The sequence below is a fragment of the Silene latifolia genome, chromosome 11, assembly GCF_048544455.1.
Source record: "Silene latifolia isolate original U9 population chromosome 11, ASM4854445v1, whole genome shotgun sequence".
Taxonomy (NCBI): Eukaryota; Viridiplantae; Streptophyta; class Magnoliopsida; order Caryophyllales; family Caryophyllaceae; genus Silene; species Silene latifolia.
Window position 1 is genome coordinate 11694474 of NC_133536.1, and position 16294 is coordinate 11710767.

Consider the following 16294-nt stretch of genomic DNA (forward strand, 5'->3'; position numbering starts at 1 on the left):
TTCCCCACTCCTAAATTGAAAACTTCCATTTTTACCCTTTTTAGTACTTTTTTCACTACAATTTTTACCCAATTCCCCCTCTTCAACGTTAATATTCTTCACGGAAAATAAATAGTACGGAGTAATAAATGGGTGGATTTCATGAAGAACCGTCTCATATTAATATTCTGATTTTCAAATATAATTCAGTTTATTTTTTATAAATGAACCATCTCAACCAAAATCTTAAGGTGATGGACTATTATATTTATTCTATGAATTTTAGTTCAGTTAGCTTAATCTAGATTTTATAACTTCAGTTTAATATTCAAAGAATTTTTTCTAAAATGTATCATAAGGGCACATGTTAATAACCTCAATATAGTAAGATTAACAATATATTCTCACTAATTATGTTAATAATGAGTTTATACTTGAATATCTCATGAGAATATATTGTCAATCTTACCATATTAAGGTTATTAACATGTACCTTAGGGCACATTTTAGATAAACCCTTATTCAAATCATATTGTTTTACTCGTCATTGCAGTTTAGTTCAAAAAAGGTATCCTAAGTTAGGGGTTGTTTGGTTGATCAAATAACTTAATTTTCATAGGAAAATACAATTCATGGGAATTACGTTCCCTCATCCAATTCATGTGAATTTCCGAAAAGTGTTTGATTGCTCATGTAGGAATTAAATTCCACAGGAACTTCCAATGACCAAGGGGGAAGTAGGTAAGCAACTTCCCACATCATGTAGACATTGGAAGTTTCTGGGGAGTTCTAATTCCTACATTTTCCAAAATTTATGGCAACCAAACAACCCATATTTTTCAAAATCATGGGATTTCCCAATGCCTATGTTTTCTAAGTGGCAACCAAACAACCCCTTAATGTGACATATACTCCCTCTTACTAAGACCCAAAAGTAACATTTACGATAAACAGATGATCTAATCAAAGGTAACACTCCTTATTTGACTCACAACATTACCAAGTTGTGCTTACACTCATTTCATAATTAGTCAAAATGCAATTACATGGCTCACCTACTAATTCACAATTACATGGTCCACCTATTTTTTTATCTCTTTACCCTTACATTTTCCACATTTTCTTAAATACTCTATTTTTTTTATACTACCTTTGATCTGAGTCAAAGGGACTAGGGAGTATACTATAACTCTTTAAGCTAATAAGAAAAAGAAAAAAAATTACCTTATAGTTAATTTTCGACTATAATTAAGTGGAAAATGGATCCTCTCCATTTTCTTTCTCTCCATTTCCTCTCACAATCTCTTTAAATAATAATTTCTCCTTTCATCCTCAATTTTCTTTTATTTTTATGCGTAAATTTAGAATCATTAGATATTGTCAAAATACAATCCGGACTATTGATAAGAACTTGTCTCTCCATTTCTTTTTAGAAAATGGAGAGAAAATAGGCTCAATTAAGAGGTAGGTATCTAGTAATAACAAATTTCCTTCCCACATAAGGTACATTAACAAATCTAACAATGGTTCACTAGAAAAGGAAAACAGAGTAGTTCTTTTTGCTAGATCTCAAGTGTACACAGCCGATAACAGTGAGTAGTTTTCTCGCGACAAATGCTTTCACAACAAGATAATCAGTTGATGAGTAAGTTTGTTTTAATCCCATGGGCATCATTCAAACCCATAACTTCGCAGTTAGGCTCTGTTTGACAAAGCATTTTATGTATCTTATTTGGTTAAAGTAACTTATTTGACCAAAATTTCAGGTAGGTTGTTTTTTTGTAAGTGTTTGACAAGTAGCTTATTGAAACAAATAAGCTACCTGAAATGAAATGCTACCTAGAGTAGCATTTGAGATTTCAGCTACCTGATTTGATTTTTCTTTTTTACCCTTTTAATATGTACTATTAAATAATTATCATATCTTTTTACGTTATTTCATCAAAATCAGTTACCTTTTTAGTTAGTTTGTCAAACATTTTTTTATATAATCAGCTACCTTACCAGTTCTTAATTTTCAGCTACCTTATCAGTTACCTTTTCAAGTTTCAGTTAATTTCAGTCTTCAGCTACCTTTTGAGTTTTCAGCCACCTTTTTAGTTAATTTACCAAACAGAACCTTAGAGTATGAGGTAAGCAATCCGTACATCAATCTCATTCAATTATAAAAACAAGTAATACTGTGATTGGTAGCGAATATGTAAAATGTTCAAAAAAATTAAATAACTCACTATTTTACGAATCAATCACGATGGCTATATACACGATAGCATAATACACTCAATATCCAACCATCTAATTTCGAGATCACAAATTTTTGTTTAAGATGAGAGTCGTATTAAACTTAAAATGGATCAAATAGAATTGAGATCACTTTTCCCACATCTGTGTCATATCTTGTATAGTTGTATCCAATCCTCTTAATCTCGTGACACATCATGCTTGAAATAATAAAAATAGGGATTTATATTAAAGTGACGAGACATGAGATGTAATACACAATGGGACAGAGGATTTGCCTTGGGTCTAAGCGCATTCACAAAAGTGAGGCTTCCCATATTTTCTCTTTCCTTTTCTTATTCGTTCAGGCCACCTCATTTTCCACAAACTTTTCCATTTACTCTCCTCATTTCATAACTACATCTATGCAACAATGAGGTTTCCCAATTCACACACAAAAATTTGGAAACCTCCCCAAAAGTAACACAAATTGCATTACTTTTTTGTTGGGTACCTTCTCTAAAAACAGTGGAGCCCCAAATAATGGGGCACAAATTCTTATTTCAGACCGCCATATCCGTCTTAAATGGTCAGACGGATACCATTTCCTCTCACAAAAAACCCATTTAGGGTGTGAGTGGGAAAACACATGGAGGTGGTCCACCACCCATGTGCTTCTCACTTGTGAGAGGTCTTATTGCGGTCTGAAATAAGGCGGTCTTAAGCAAGACAGACTGATAATGGGGAGGTTGGTGCAACAATGAGGTTACTTATTTGAGGAAAGAGAAGGCAAAAGGGAAGGTTATTTCTCTCATTGGCGGATGCTCTAATAACACTAAAAACAAAATTAAAATGACTAAATATTAGCAAAAAACTTATTATATCTAAATAAATGGAACGTCATCTAATCCATTTTATTTGTAAGACTGTTATATTCATCTTTAAAATAGACTAATTATTCTTAGACAAGTTAATAATCCTCACATTTAGACATGACAAACAGATAGAATAATGTCGTGTCCGTGTCGTAGTAAATGGGTCACGAACTATTCAAACTTGATCCGCTTACATAAATGAGTCATCAAGGCTCATCCAAACCCGTAAATTTGGCGTCAGGTTTGTGTCATGTTTTCGCGTCATGTTGAAAAATGTAAAATAGTATAAAAAAAATTTAGGATTAATTAGTGAAAGTGTCATTAGTGTCGGGTCGTGTTTAGAGAGTTCAACCTAAACCTGACTTAATTAAATCTCGTGCCGTATTTATTTCGACCGTATTTACTTAAACGAGTCATTAAATCTCAACCCAAACCCATACACTGATGCGGTGATGCCGGATCCATGTCGTTGCTAGCTTTAACCCATTCAGGCCCACATAATCACAAACTTCCTTTTCCACCCTTCCCATAATCCCCCCACAATTTATTTCAAAATTATTTCCTACCATAAATTCCTCTCATAAAAAAAGTACGTTACCAAAAGTACTAAAGTAGGTAGGGTGGACCCAAGGGCAAAACAGTCAATTACCCCCAAAAATTAAATAACCGAACCGGAATAACCGGTACCCAGTAACAAGTGTGAGAGCACAGTATCACACATCAGTCATTCCTCCGCCTAATTCCTCTCTCTTCAGTGCTTAACCCATTCCATAGGATAAATAGGGCTTCAGTCTTTCACTTGCAACACAATTTCACTTTTCCCTAAAAATTAAATAAAATAAAAATCTTCATATTTTCCTTATTTTGTGGTCTTCACAGGTATAACAACTAAAACCCTAGTTTTTTTTCATCAGATTTTGGTACTTTATTGAGTTAAATCTTGTTTTTTCTGGTAAATGATTGGATTTTAATTGATTATAATGCATGTTTAGTTGTTGATTTTTCTGGGTTTTTGTTGATTTCATCAATGTTTGTATGTTTTTGACTTTCTTTGGTTAATTTTGATGATTTTTTACTGTTTATTTTCTTTGCATTATGTTTGATTTTTGGGGGAAATTTGGGAGATTGGATTTTTATTGATTATTATGCATGTTTTATTGTTGATATTTTCTGGGTCTTTGTTGATTTCTTCAATGTTTGCATCTATTTTGCAGTTCTTGATTTTTTGATGATTTTTTAGTGTTTGTCATGCATGTATTTATGTTGATTTTTTCTGGGGTTTTGTTGATTTCATCAAAGTTTGTATCTATTTGGTATTTTTTGTTTAATTTCGAGTTTTAGATGATTATTTAGTGTTTATTTTCTTTGCATTCTGTTTATTTTTAGGGTAAATTTGTTGAATATGTTCTTCTAATTCTAATTAGAAGAAATTTAAATCTATTGCAGTTGTTGTAGTAATTTATTTGGTTTAATCTATTTTTTTTGATGTTTTTTAGTGTTTTTTTTTCCTTTGCATTCTGTTTAATTTTAGGGGAAATTTGTGAAATATGTTTAGATGATATAATCTCTGAATATTTAGCATTTTTAGCTGTAATTTGTGAATTTCTGAGGTTATTTTGTATTTTTAATTGCTTATATCACTTTGCATGTCAGTAATTTGTGTGTTTATGTACTTTTTATTTGAGTAGTTGGCTAGTTTGACTTTTAATCTGACAGATATCTCATCAAATGTTCTATTTTTTTTGACATTTTTCTAGTTTATTGTTTTTTCCAAGTATTCTGTTTAATCTTCACCTAAATTTTCATGAACTGCTGTCTCACAAATTCTTGTTTAAGACGAGTATATCTGTTTTAAACAGAAAACTAGCTGTGTGTAGCTAGCTATGTGTATTCATAGCTTGCATGCGATTAATTACTTAATTACTCTCTCTCATTTATTAAAATGTTCCTCTTAAACTTTTTTACTTTGACCCTTTGTTCATGCATTTATGCATAATTAATTATTTTTTTCCCCTCCTTAACTTTTCGCTTTGACCCTATTTTTGTGCATTTATAATACTTCGTATAATTAATTTTTTGTTGAAAAATAATTGTGAAAACTCTATTACTGTAACAATTGTGAATTATTTTGCATCATAGTAAAGTAAGGTTCATAATTTTAACACAAATGCTTTTTAAACGTTATTGCTTTTATAAAGTTTGACTTAAAAAGGCAAACGAGAACATTGTAGTGAATTTGAACCTGGAAGTAGTATGTATTCTTTCTTTGTGTATGTGTGAGTATTTGTGGTTGTAAAATGAGGGATGTTGGGTAAAATGAGGTATGTCTAGTCTTAGTATGATAAATCCTAGCTTTATCCTGATTTGCATGTCAACTTTTTCGGCGCCGCAGTGTCTGTCCTAGCTTATTCCTACTTTTATTAACCTGAGTGTCATCTGTTCGAGTATTACATGGTAAATCTCTTCGACGAGTTTTGCATGTTATTGTTTTGTGCTTGTTTGCTGCTGGATGCATTTCATATGTAAATGTGTTGGATAATTGATTTCTGAAATTTGAGCTTTTAAAGAAAAAATTGCGAGTTTATTCATGTTTTAATATGGTATTGTATTCAATTCATCGTCAGCTTGTTAGTTTTGAATGTCAGCTGTACGAATATTTCATAGTAAATGTCGTGATCGAGTTATAGGTAAACGATGTTCTTTATATTTGTGTTCTTGCAATGTTTTGGATTTTGACATGCTGTATGTTTTGGATTATAGTAGAAGATGGATTCACATGAGGACAATGGAAATGGAGCGAACGGAAATGGTTCTGCTGATGGTTTGCCACCACCACCGCCCCCTCCTGCAGAAATTCCTCCAGATGTTGTGCCGTTGAAAGCAGAACCCGAGATACCCAAGGTGAAACGTGTCCCAATGGCTAGGCGTGGTTTTGGGACTAGGGGACAGAAGGCCCAACTTTTAAGTAACCATTTCAAAGTGAACTTGGCCAATATAGATGGCCAGTTTCACCATTACAGTGTATGACCCTCTCTTACTTTTAACGCCACTTACTTGAAATTTAAGCCAAAGGCTGAAACTGATTATTCGACATAATGACTTACAGGTGAATATTATGTATGAGGATGGTCGCCCGGTTGATGCCAAGGGCGTGGGGAGGAAAGTTCTTGACAGAGTTCATGATACATATGACACTGAATTGGCTGGGAAAGACTTTGCTTACGATGGTGAAAAGAGTCTGTTCACAATCGGGCCACTCCCTAGTAACAAACTGGAATTCGATGTTGTGCTGGAGGATGTAACTGCAGCCAGGTAACACAATTTTAGATTTTCTGATTTGTTTCGATGCATACCATTGGTAATTCTAGTGGGTTTAAAGGGTTGGGATTTTTCTCGAATTGGTGTGGTTTTAAATTATCTTTGTATGCGGCTTTCTCTAGCCAGTGGCTTATTGCTATTTGATGGTTATTTATGCTTATAATTGAGATGTCGAACCCCTTTTGTATTCTAGGACTAATGGGAATGCAAGCCCTGATGCGCAAGAGAATGAAGGTGACAAGAAGAGATTACGGCGCCCGTACCAGTCAAAAACATTCAAAGTTGAATTTAGCTTTGCTGCAAAAATCCCAATGCAGGCCATTGCTAATGTGATTCGTGGTCAAGAAAATGAGAAAAGCATGGAAGCTGTTAGAGTTCTTGATATTATCCTTAGGCAACATGCTGCAAAACAGTGAGGATTTCAACCAATATTCGGTGAAACTTATTATTTCTTTTCCATGTATTAGTCTTCTTATATTACCATATTTGTTCAGGGGCTGCTTGCTTGTTCGACAATCATTTTTTCACAATGATCCAAAGAACTTTGCCGATGTAGGAGGCGGTGTTCTAGGTTGCAGAGGTTTTCACTCTAGCTTCCGAGGCACCCAGGGTGGCCTGTCTCTGAACATTGGTAATATGTCTGAAAGCTTTACATCAGCAAAGTTCATGCATTTTTTTGATGTTGGACTTAATTTCGTTGCAATTTTTCTTACAGATGTGTCAACGACTATGATTGTCCAGCCAGGACCAGTGGTGGACTTCTTAATTGCTAATCAGAATGTTAGAGATCCTTACTCTATTGACTGGCCCAAGGTAATCTTATTTTTATTCTCTACATTAGTTTTAGTTTGTATTAATTATTGATTTATTGACGTTTTTGAAAATGTTTTGCAGGCCAAGAGAATGCTCAAGAATTTGAGGATCAAGGCAACTACTTCGAACCAGGAATACAAAATAACTGGACTCAGTGAACTGCCTTGCAAGGAGCAAACGTATGTGCTGTGCCTGTGCTTGGTCGATGATTTGAGAAATACTCTCTTTTATGTGAAACAGCCTAAATTGTTCTTTTGCTCTATGCTATGTAGGTTTACACTGAAACAACGACGTGGAGAAGATAATGGTGAACCTGAAACTGTTGAAATTACAGTCCTTGACTATTTTGTTAACCATCGCAATATTCAGTTGCGATATTCTGCTGATTTGCCGTGTATCAATGTTGGGAAGCCTAAGCGACCTACATTCATCCCACTGGAGGTAAATTTTGGAGTTTTTACACTATCTACTTTTCATTTAACAGTTGATGCCTACTTTACATTTTAACACTTGATGTTTCTTTTACTATGATTCCATCTCTAATGTTATAATTGTTGCTTTTCTCTGATAGCTCTGCTCGTTGGTTTCACTCCAACGATACACAAAATCTCTAAGTGGGCTCCAACGAGCGTCATTGGTTGAAAAATCTAGACAGAAGCCTCAGGAAAGAATGAGTGTGTTGTCTCACGTGAGTGCCTAAACAATTAAGTATGCTTTTTCATGCAATATTTATTTATTTATCTACAAGAGTGTCATGTGTTATTTTGTTCTTGATCACCTCAGGCTCTGAAGGTTAGTAATTATGATGCGGAACCGATGCTGAAAACTTGTGGTATCACTATCAACAATAACTTTACTCAAATTGATGCCCGTGTTCTTCCAGCTCCAAAGGTATCCCTTTCCTGTGAAATTTATATTTATCCACAATATATGTTATTCCAAATCTTCTTACTACCTCTTGTGTTCGTGGCCATTTGACACTTCGAACTGTGACTTGGTTTCAGCTTAAAGCTGGAAATGGCGACGATTTCTTCCCTCGTAATGGGCGTTGGAATTTCAACAATAAGGTTTCATTTCTCACAATGCGTACTTTTGGTGGATACGTGTTAGTTCTCTTGGTATTTTGAAGATTTGAGTATCTGACTTTGTTTTTCTTTGTGAAGAAACTCGTGGACCCTGCTAAGATAGAAAAGTGGGCAGTTGTGAACTTCTCAGCTCGATGTGATGTCAGGAATCTCATCAGAGATTTGAACAAGTGTGCAAATATGAAAGGCATAGTAAGTAACTTCTGTTTTTTTTTGATTTTTTTTCCTGATCAGTTGGTGGAATGATAGTTTACGATTTCTGTTCTGTTGTCTTTTAGGGTTATGAAGATCCATTTGATGTTTTTGAAGAAAATGGAGGAAACAGACGTGCTCCTCCTCTTGTCAGAGTTGAAAAGATGTTCGAGGACGTACAATCGAAGCTTCCTGGGGCTCCCAAATTTCTGCTGTGCCTTCTTCCAGAGAGGAAAAACTGTGATCTTTATGGTATATATTTAGTTTTGTCACCATTTATATTTTTTTGCAACTCAGTTGCTAATATGCATTTGACGGAATCATAGGAGCCACTCATGTAATGTTATCTTGCTAAGATGGCTTCTAATTTGTAGGTCCCTGGAAAAAGAAGTGTCTTGCAGATTTCGGGATTGTGACTCAGTGTATAGCCCCTGTGAGGGTTAATGATCAGTATTTGACAAATGTTTTGCTGAAGATAAATGCCAAGGTGAGGCTGCAAATGCTTGAGTCCTAAGAATGTTGAAGAATATTTTACATTATGGCATTTTGCTCTTAAATTATATATTACATGTTCTCTGCTTATTTGAAGATGTCATTGGTCAAAGCCGAGCTGACATCCGTTCAAAATCAAATTGAGAAAATAAATTTGGGATAGTGGTACTTTTTTAAGGGTGTAACGGCTAGCTTCCTGATAAGAGAGGATTTGGGTAGCTTTCTATGTCCTAAAATGGGAGTCATTATTCTGATTGTTTCTGTGCTTTCTTATGCAGCTTGGCGGTCTAAACTCCATGCTGGCTGTGGAGCACACTCCGTCCATCCCTTTGATTTCCAAAGTACCAACCATGATTGTGGGCATGGATGTTTCCCATGGATCACCAGGCCATTCTGATGTGCCATCTATTGCTGCTGTAGGCTTCGATTTTCTCTGTATCTTCCCCCTCTCCTTTTAAAGACATTTATCTCATTATCGGTCTTGGATGATCTTGCCTATGTAGGTTGTTAGTTCAAGGTGCTGGCCTCTGATTTCTCGATACAGGGCATGTGTCCGCACACAATCTCCTAAAGTTGAAATGATCGACAACTTATTTAAGCGTATATCTGATACTGAAGATGATGGCATTATCAGGTGCAAATCATTCTCCTAATTGTTTATTTTTGGCTGTAGCCTGTAGGTGAAATTGGTTTGAAATTTGATTTTTTTTGACATGGTACTTGTTTGAATCAGGGAGCTTCTGATTGACTTTTATACAAGCTCCCAGAAAAGAAAGCCCGAAAACATAATCATCTTCAGGTATTTGTTGTTCCCCTTTTAATTTTTTCTGTACCCTAAAGCTTAGATTTGGCTGAATCATAAAAAGTTGTTTTTGGTTTCTTGATGAAAACTCTAATGCCTATTATGTAAGCGATCAATTTTATTTTTGAGCACGTAATTTACGCAATAAAACCAATCATTTCAGAAATTCTGTACTTAAACAGTTGTCTGCGGGTGACTTATAGTCCGTTTTTTTGTCAATGCAGGGATGGAGTTAGTGAGTCACAATTTAATCAAGTTTTGAACATCGAGTTAGACCAGATCATTGAGGTGAATCTTACTTTCTAATATGGTTATAAATTGTTACTTCCTTTGAAATTTGAATCCTGATCTGAGCTCAGAGTTTAACATTCTGAAACACTCTTACTAGGCTTGTAAGTTCCTCGATGAGAAGTGGAACCCCAAGTTTACCGTCATTATTGCTCAGAAGAACCACCACACAAAGTTCTTCCAGAAAGGTTCTCCCGATAATGTTCCCCCAGGTAATTAGCTTACTGTTGGTGATACTGTACAATTTTTTTTATTATTATAGTAGTGGTACTCTTAACTTAACGGACTTGTAAATCCCACAACCAGAAGGGGAACCCAAAGTTTACGACTATTAATATCTTGATAATTTTATACAGGCACCATCATTGATAACCAGGTCTGCCATCCAAGGACTAATGATTTCTACCTGTGCGCACATGCGGGAATGATTGTGAGTGTTTGAAGCATAGTGCTTTATTTGTCAAATCCTTGTGATATTTGTTTTGTTTCGTTCTTTCGTATTACGTATGTGCTGGTCTATCTTAAGATTGTCATCTCCTTCAACCTGGTAATTTGACTTAAGTATACGAACCAGTCAGATTTTTCACTTTGTTCCACCGAGTTGAAGTTCTGACCTCATATTCTGCAGTTCTTTGATTTATAGCAAGTTGTTTAATAAAATGTTGGTGTCGTCTGTTCTGAAGTTTTGTAACTAGATCAATATCGCCTTTGGTTTTACGCAGGGTACAACCAGGCCAACCCATTACCATGTACTTTTCGATGAAGTGGGTTTCTCTCCAGATGATCTGCAGGAGCTTGTGCATTCACTATCTTATGTGTAAGTCACCTCTTCTCTACTTTTAGGTTTACCGATGAAAATATTGACGGTAAGCGTTGTCACTCATAGAAGAAACTGGTTATCATGCAGGTACCAGAGGAGTACCACTGCCATTTCTGTTGGTAAGCAGTCAATTCTTTTTTCGTTCTAAATCCTTTTTTCCGCGCAAATGTCCTGCCACAATAATGTTGCTGATTCTACTGTTCTATTTCTTTTTCAGTGGCACCTGTATGCTATGCCCATTTGGCGGCGACACAAGTTGGAACATTCATGAAGTTTGAAGACACTTCGGACACAACTTCAAGCCATGGTGGTGTGACTGCTCCTGGTTCCGTTCCTGTTCCTCAGCTACCCAGGCTTCAGGAGAACGTGTCTAGCTCCATGTTTTTCTGTTAGAAGAAGAAAACCGTCACCCTATGCTGGGTGCCCTTGTGTAAATATAGGGCCAACCTCGTTTGGCCAGACTACCGTAGTAAAACTTCCTTGACTAGTTTCGTTTCCTAAATGTTTGTCGATGTGATTTGACACTTTGACACTCGCGTGTGGACGCCTATGCCTCTTTTGCAATAATGGCTTTAGGCGTAGAACAATCAGAACTGTAGGTTAAGTTATCCTAGGTTTTGCAACTGTCCGCGTTGGTCTGTCCTGCTTTTCCGGCAGAATCTGTACTTGCTTAAGGATAATATAATTTTCTGTCACTGGTAGTATTAATAAGCTACTTGGGCAGTTAATTTTTAATTTGAACTCTTTGGTTTGGTGTCGAATCATCCACGTGCTGTGTGTGCCTATGCTGTATTGTGTTCCACGTGCTGTGTGTGCCTATGCTGTATTGTGTGCCTATGCTATTCGAGGTGATTTTTTTCTATGTTGATGAATTACTTTGCAAGGTTTGAACGCAAAGCAGCTGCCCAGCAACATCGACTGATTTGTGTCTATGGTTGCACCTCGACATGTCATGATTGTCATTGGTGACCTGACTCGTATAGTCCTATGGGCTAGACGTGAAGCCGATGTCCGACTCAAATTTGGCTAGAAACTCAAACTGAGTTGCCCAATCTGTAAATGACTATTTGGAAATGTTGTGAAAATGCCCCTAGTGACGCGGACCGATGATTGCACCGAAATTAGTGGACTTGACCTTAGAGATGAACATGAAGATGACTCAACTGTCAAAATGAACCAATTCTGACCCGAATAGGCCATTTTTCCGGGACTTGGTGCCTTTCTCCCAGTTTTAAGTCAATTACAAGTTTTTATTAAACAAGAAACTCATGAACATGGGAACAAAATACTTTTTCTTTTCAGAGATAGCAAATCTTTGTAATTTTTGAGACGCCATTTTTTTTCGAAAGATATTATCATTTATAAATATAGTTTTTGAGTAATATTATATTTTTTTAGTTTAATGTTTTAGTAAACGTCTTTCAAAAATTTTATACTAAAGCATAACTCAAAATTTTAAAATAAAACTTAAAATAAACAATAATTTAGGATGATATATTGAAAAGGTATTGTAGATTTGTAGGTATCTTTCACAAGTTTTTATTAACCAAGAAACTTATATAAACATGCAAAAATTAACTATATGTCGAAAAATGCCTCAAGGCAGAAGAAGTATCGCTTTCCGTTATGGGTTTGTTTGAATAGAGAGAATTTTGCGATTTATCTGAACTCAAAAATTACGAGTGCACTTTTAATTTTATTAAAATTAAATATGACTGCGCTTTTTAATTGACCGATTAACAATTTTAGTTGCCAATGTTATATTGGAGAATGGAGATGTAATTACAAAAAGCCCAATAAAATTCTAATAAATTAGTAAAAAATATTTTATTTTGATAGTAAAAAATATTTTATTTTGATAAGCTAATGTTTTATATTGATAACTTACTTATTTAAAAGTGTCAATATTACTCATAAAATATCGAGTTATTAAAATAAAATTGAAATACAATATAATTTATCTCACAAAATATCGCCAATCCATCAAAAGGGACGATAACCCATGAAAAAGGAGTTATTAGTTGTAACACTATCTACAACATTGTTAAGACGAAGACCAGATCGAGCCCGGGATCTTCTTGGAAATGGGGATGCTGCCAAAGGGAGTAAAGATGCCATACGCAAAAAGGAGGGCAGATAACCCCGCCCCCTCTTTAAAGTACAAGTACTGAATTGAAAATTTGTTGATCCACAAACATGATCAATCTTCCAGAGCCAATTCCTGTGCCCGTCTTAATTGAAAATTTGTTGATCCACAAACATGAGAAACATTCTTGTGTCGCCACCCAACCATTTCAGTACGCAATCAAACTTTGCAGTCACTACATGCTCATGCAGTCATGCTTGTTACTTCGCATGCTGAGACAACTCCAATGTGCAAAATTGCAAGAACAACAAAAAAATTTCCTTGTCCAGTCAATTTTTATTTTTTTTTATTTTTTTTTGGTGCTTTCTGTTTATTTGTTTTCCGGTTCTATGTACAGAGTACTCCATGGTAGGAGTCGACCCAAAAGGACCGGGATGCCTCAACGAGTTCTCACGCAACTCGGGGGGTAAAAAGAGTAATGTTACACTTCGACAACTCTAACTAACTAAACCAAAAATAGAGCTAAAAATATACAAAACCCATGGACTCATTTCTATGTGAGAAATCGATTTGCTTGCAAGCTCGGTATGGTTTCGTCTAAAGATGTTAGACAATGGTTCTCAAAATTGGATTCTCGATCAATTACTTTGGTACTAAAGGCGAGGTTTCAGCCACTGCCCCAGACGACTTTCTGGCACGTTGAAAATCATCTAAACTACGAAACTTTCTTTCAGCAGCTTCTCCAACTCTGGATTTTTCTGCAAGGGTGTTTTATGATCACGTGCTTCCCGGTAATGGTGGAATGCCCTGCCAAATGCAACATTAGTAAGATTCCCGTCATTAACAACAATAACAATAACAACAACATCAGAGCCTTAATCCCAAAATGATTTGGGGTCGGCTGACATGAATCATCCTTTATAACCGTCCATGGTGAACGCACACCTCAAAAATGCGAAAAAAATAGAAAAGAAAAAGTGAAAAACAAAAGGGGAGTGAAACATAATGCAAAAAGTCAAGTAAACTTATACAGTAGGTTTTAAAAATCAAAGTTCGGATTTCTTTTATAAAAACTTAGAATTTAAATCGAGAATAAAGATTAAAACGATTTTGAAAACTGAAGTAAAACTTAAGGGTCCGGAATACCTTAAAAGTGAACCAAGTGTTAATCTATAAGATTCCCGTCATTATTATGATTTAAAAAGAGGCTTACATACCTTTACGTCTCAGATTTGATACAACTACAACAACAATAGAGCCTTAACCTCAAAAAGGTAATGACAGTATGAGGTCCGTAAACATGAATCATTATTTGAAACCGTCGTAAAATGTTGAAAAATATAGAGAAAGTTTGCATAGATCCAAGACCTACCAATATTTTTCAAGGCCGTAAAGATTGCCTTTCTTGTAAAAGTCGAGGGCAAGCTGTTCAAAATCCATGTATAGGTCATCTCTGAAATCCTTCTCTAAGCCATAGCTGCGAGGGGAAAAAGATCAAAAGATCAGTCAATGCTAAAATACGCATTTTATCAAATAAAGAAAAGATTGATGAAGTACAACATCGAGCCTTAATCCCAAAATCCTGAATCATTATGGGTGAACACAACTCAAAATGCGAAAATATAGAAAAGAAAAGGTGAAAAACAAAAGGGGAGTGAAACATAATACAAAAGAAGGTAAACTTAAGGTGCTAATTTCTTTTATAAAAAAGAATTTAAATCAAGAATAAAGATTAAAACGATTTTGAAAATCGAAGTAAAACATAAGGGTCCGGAAAACCTTAAAAGTGAACCAAGTATTAATATATAAGAAACCTGTTGGTAAGAAGATTGATGAAGTAAGGAAAAAAAATTGGATAAGGTAATCACCTATAGAACCTGAACAAACATTCCAGTCCATAATAGTAATTAGAAGTTGCATCCTCCAAAGCTAAGTCCTTGAACTCCTTATACATAACAGGAACAAACGCGTCTCTGAGAAAATATGACCAAAATCGATAGAGAGTATTCATTTCCTGCAGGCAAGCAAGTCAAACTCGTAAATTTGACATGATTAAAACCACCAAATTCCGAAGGCATAAGTACACCGACTTGAGAAGTATACGTATATAACCATTTCTCACCTCACTCAAACCAATTCCTAGCTTATTTCGGTCACTGAGGCACCGCTTGTGATACTTCTTGTACCTAGGAAATAGCAACAGTAAAATGAACTATTCAGCACGTTGACCTAAATGCCACAGCCAGTAAACAAAATCAAACATTTTTGGTAAGCAAAGTTGACTTTGACCCAGTGATGGAGCCAGGTTTTGAAGTCAGCGGGAGCGAATGGGCAATTGTATAAAGGGGAAATTTTAACCAAATTTCGAAAAAATAACTTGAAATTTTCATCGAAGTCAAAGGACAATATATTAGTATGGCGGAAGTAATATCTTATCAAAACAACACCAGTGGGCCAAAAATTAGAAATATTTGTACTAGAACGTCTTACTTTTGTTGTTTGAAGCCGTTTTCTTCGAGCAATTGGTGACTTGGATGACGAAACGGAGGAAAGGGCTTTGGCAGGGAGCCTACAGGAGGGCTACTGCTCGCAACATTTCCATGAGGAGAAGAGCTCAATATAGAAGATCTGAGGCTGTCATAATCAGAGCGCCAAAATTTAGAAACAAAGTACAAAATAGAAAAAGAAATATGGAAGCAAAACAAGATAAATAGTTAACACAGTTTACAAACAAAGTTAAACCAGTCGCAGAAAGCTAATAATATCACAGATTGTGGAACATAAGTTATATACCGTATATAATACGGAGTATTTTACTATATTCCAACCTGAATAAAAGACTCGCAAACAGTGAGAGCTACTAATCAACAAGTAACCCAGACATACCCTTGATTTTCTGGTGGTGTAGAACTGAAGAAAAACCCAACTGAGTTGCTTGGAGGACTCTCCGATACTACTCCAAATGAATTCTTACCACCTCCATGATGCCTAAAATTGTTCGAAAAAAATCTTTGCTTGTGCATAGAATGGTTCTTAGAAGGACCTTTGTGTTGATTCTTTCTATTGCTTGAATCCCCAGACTCACTGCAAGCATTTCCTTTATGAGACGTTTCATTTAACTTAGTATTCAATGTAGTTGTAGAAGTCTTAGGTGATCTAGCACTCCCATCTTTGTTCCCGGCGTTGAAATTGATCTTCCTATGGTGAGATCTTTTTGCTTTGAGTTCCTGACAGTGTAGAGCAACATATTGAACACGATAAAGTATCTTTCACAGGTGTCAAACAGAAGGGGATTCAGAAAATCAAAACTGAAGCAGCAAAATT

The 16294-nt window shown here is 35.5% G+C and overlaps 2 protein-coding genes across 3 annotated transcripts in view; one reads left to right on the forward strand and one right to left on the reverse strand.

Annotated features, from left to right (window-relative positions):
* The first annotated feature begins 3579 nt into the window (after positions 1 to 3579).
* LOC141611038 (protein argonaute 4-like) lies at positions 3580 to 11642 on the forward strand. 2 transcript variants are annotated; one of them, XM_074429444.1, is made up of 23 exons: positions 3580 to 3953; positions 5835 to 6095; positions 6181 to 6386; positions 6586 to 6804; positions 6887 to 7023; positions 7108 to 7205; positions 7287 to 7384; positions 7478 to 7646; positions 7777 to 7893; positions 7989 to 8096; positions 8210 to 8272; positions 8369 to 8482; positions 8569 to 8734; positions 8857 to 8969; positions 9253 to 9390; positions 9478 to 9608; positions 9708 to 9773; positions 10001 to 10064; positions 10165 to 10276; positions 10421 to 10494; positions 10787 to 10881; positions 10972 to 11003; positions 11102 to 11642. In XM_074429444.1, exons 2-23 carry the CDS (start codon positions 5841 to 5843, stop codon positions 11275 to 11277), a joined length of 2751 nt encoding a protein of 916 aa, XP_074285545.1. In that variant the 5' UTR covers positions 3580 to 3953; positions 5835 to 5840; the 3' UTR covers positions 11278 to 11642. The 2 variants fall into 2 exon arrangements, with proteins under 2 accessions (XP_074285545.1, XP_074285546.1); XM_074429445.1 differs by having other exon boundaries at positions 3655 to 3953; positions 5838 to 6095.
* A 1766-nt stretch (positions 11643 to 13408) lies between these two features.
* LOC141611039 (la-related protein 1A) overlaps positions 13409 to 16294 on the reverse strand; it is a 13247-nt gene continuing 10361 nt past the window's right edge. The window contains 7 exon segments of the mRNA XM_074429446.1: positions 13409 to 13695; positions 13698 to 13777; positions 14343 to 14447; positions 14839 to 14984; positions 15093 to 15156; positions 15461 to 15604; positions 15857 to 16197. Of these exon segments, the coding sequence (XP_074285547.1) occupies positions 13613 to 13695; positions 13698 to 13777; positions 14343 to 14447; positions 14839 to 14984; positions 15093 to 15156; positions 15461 to 15604; positions 15857 to 16197 (963 nt within the window). The 3' untranslated portion in view covers positions 13409 to 13612.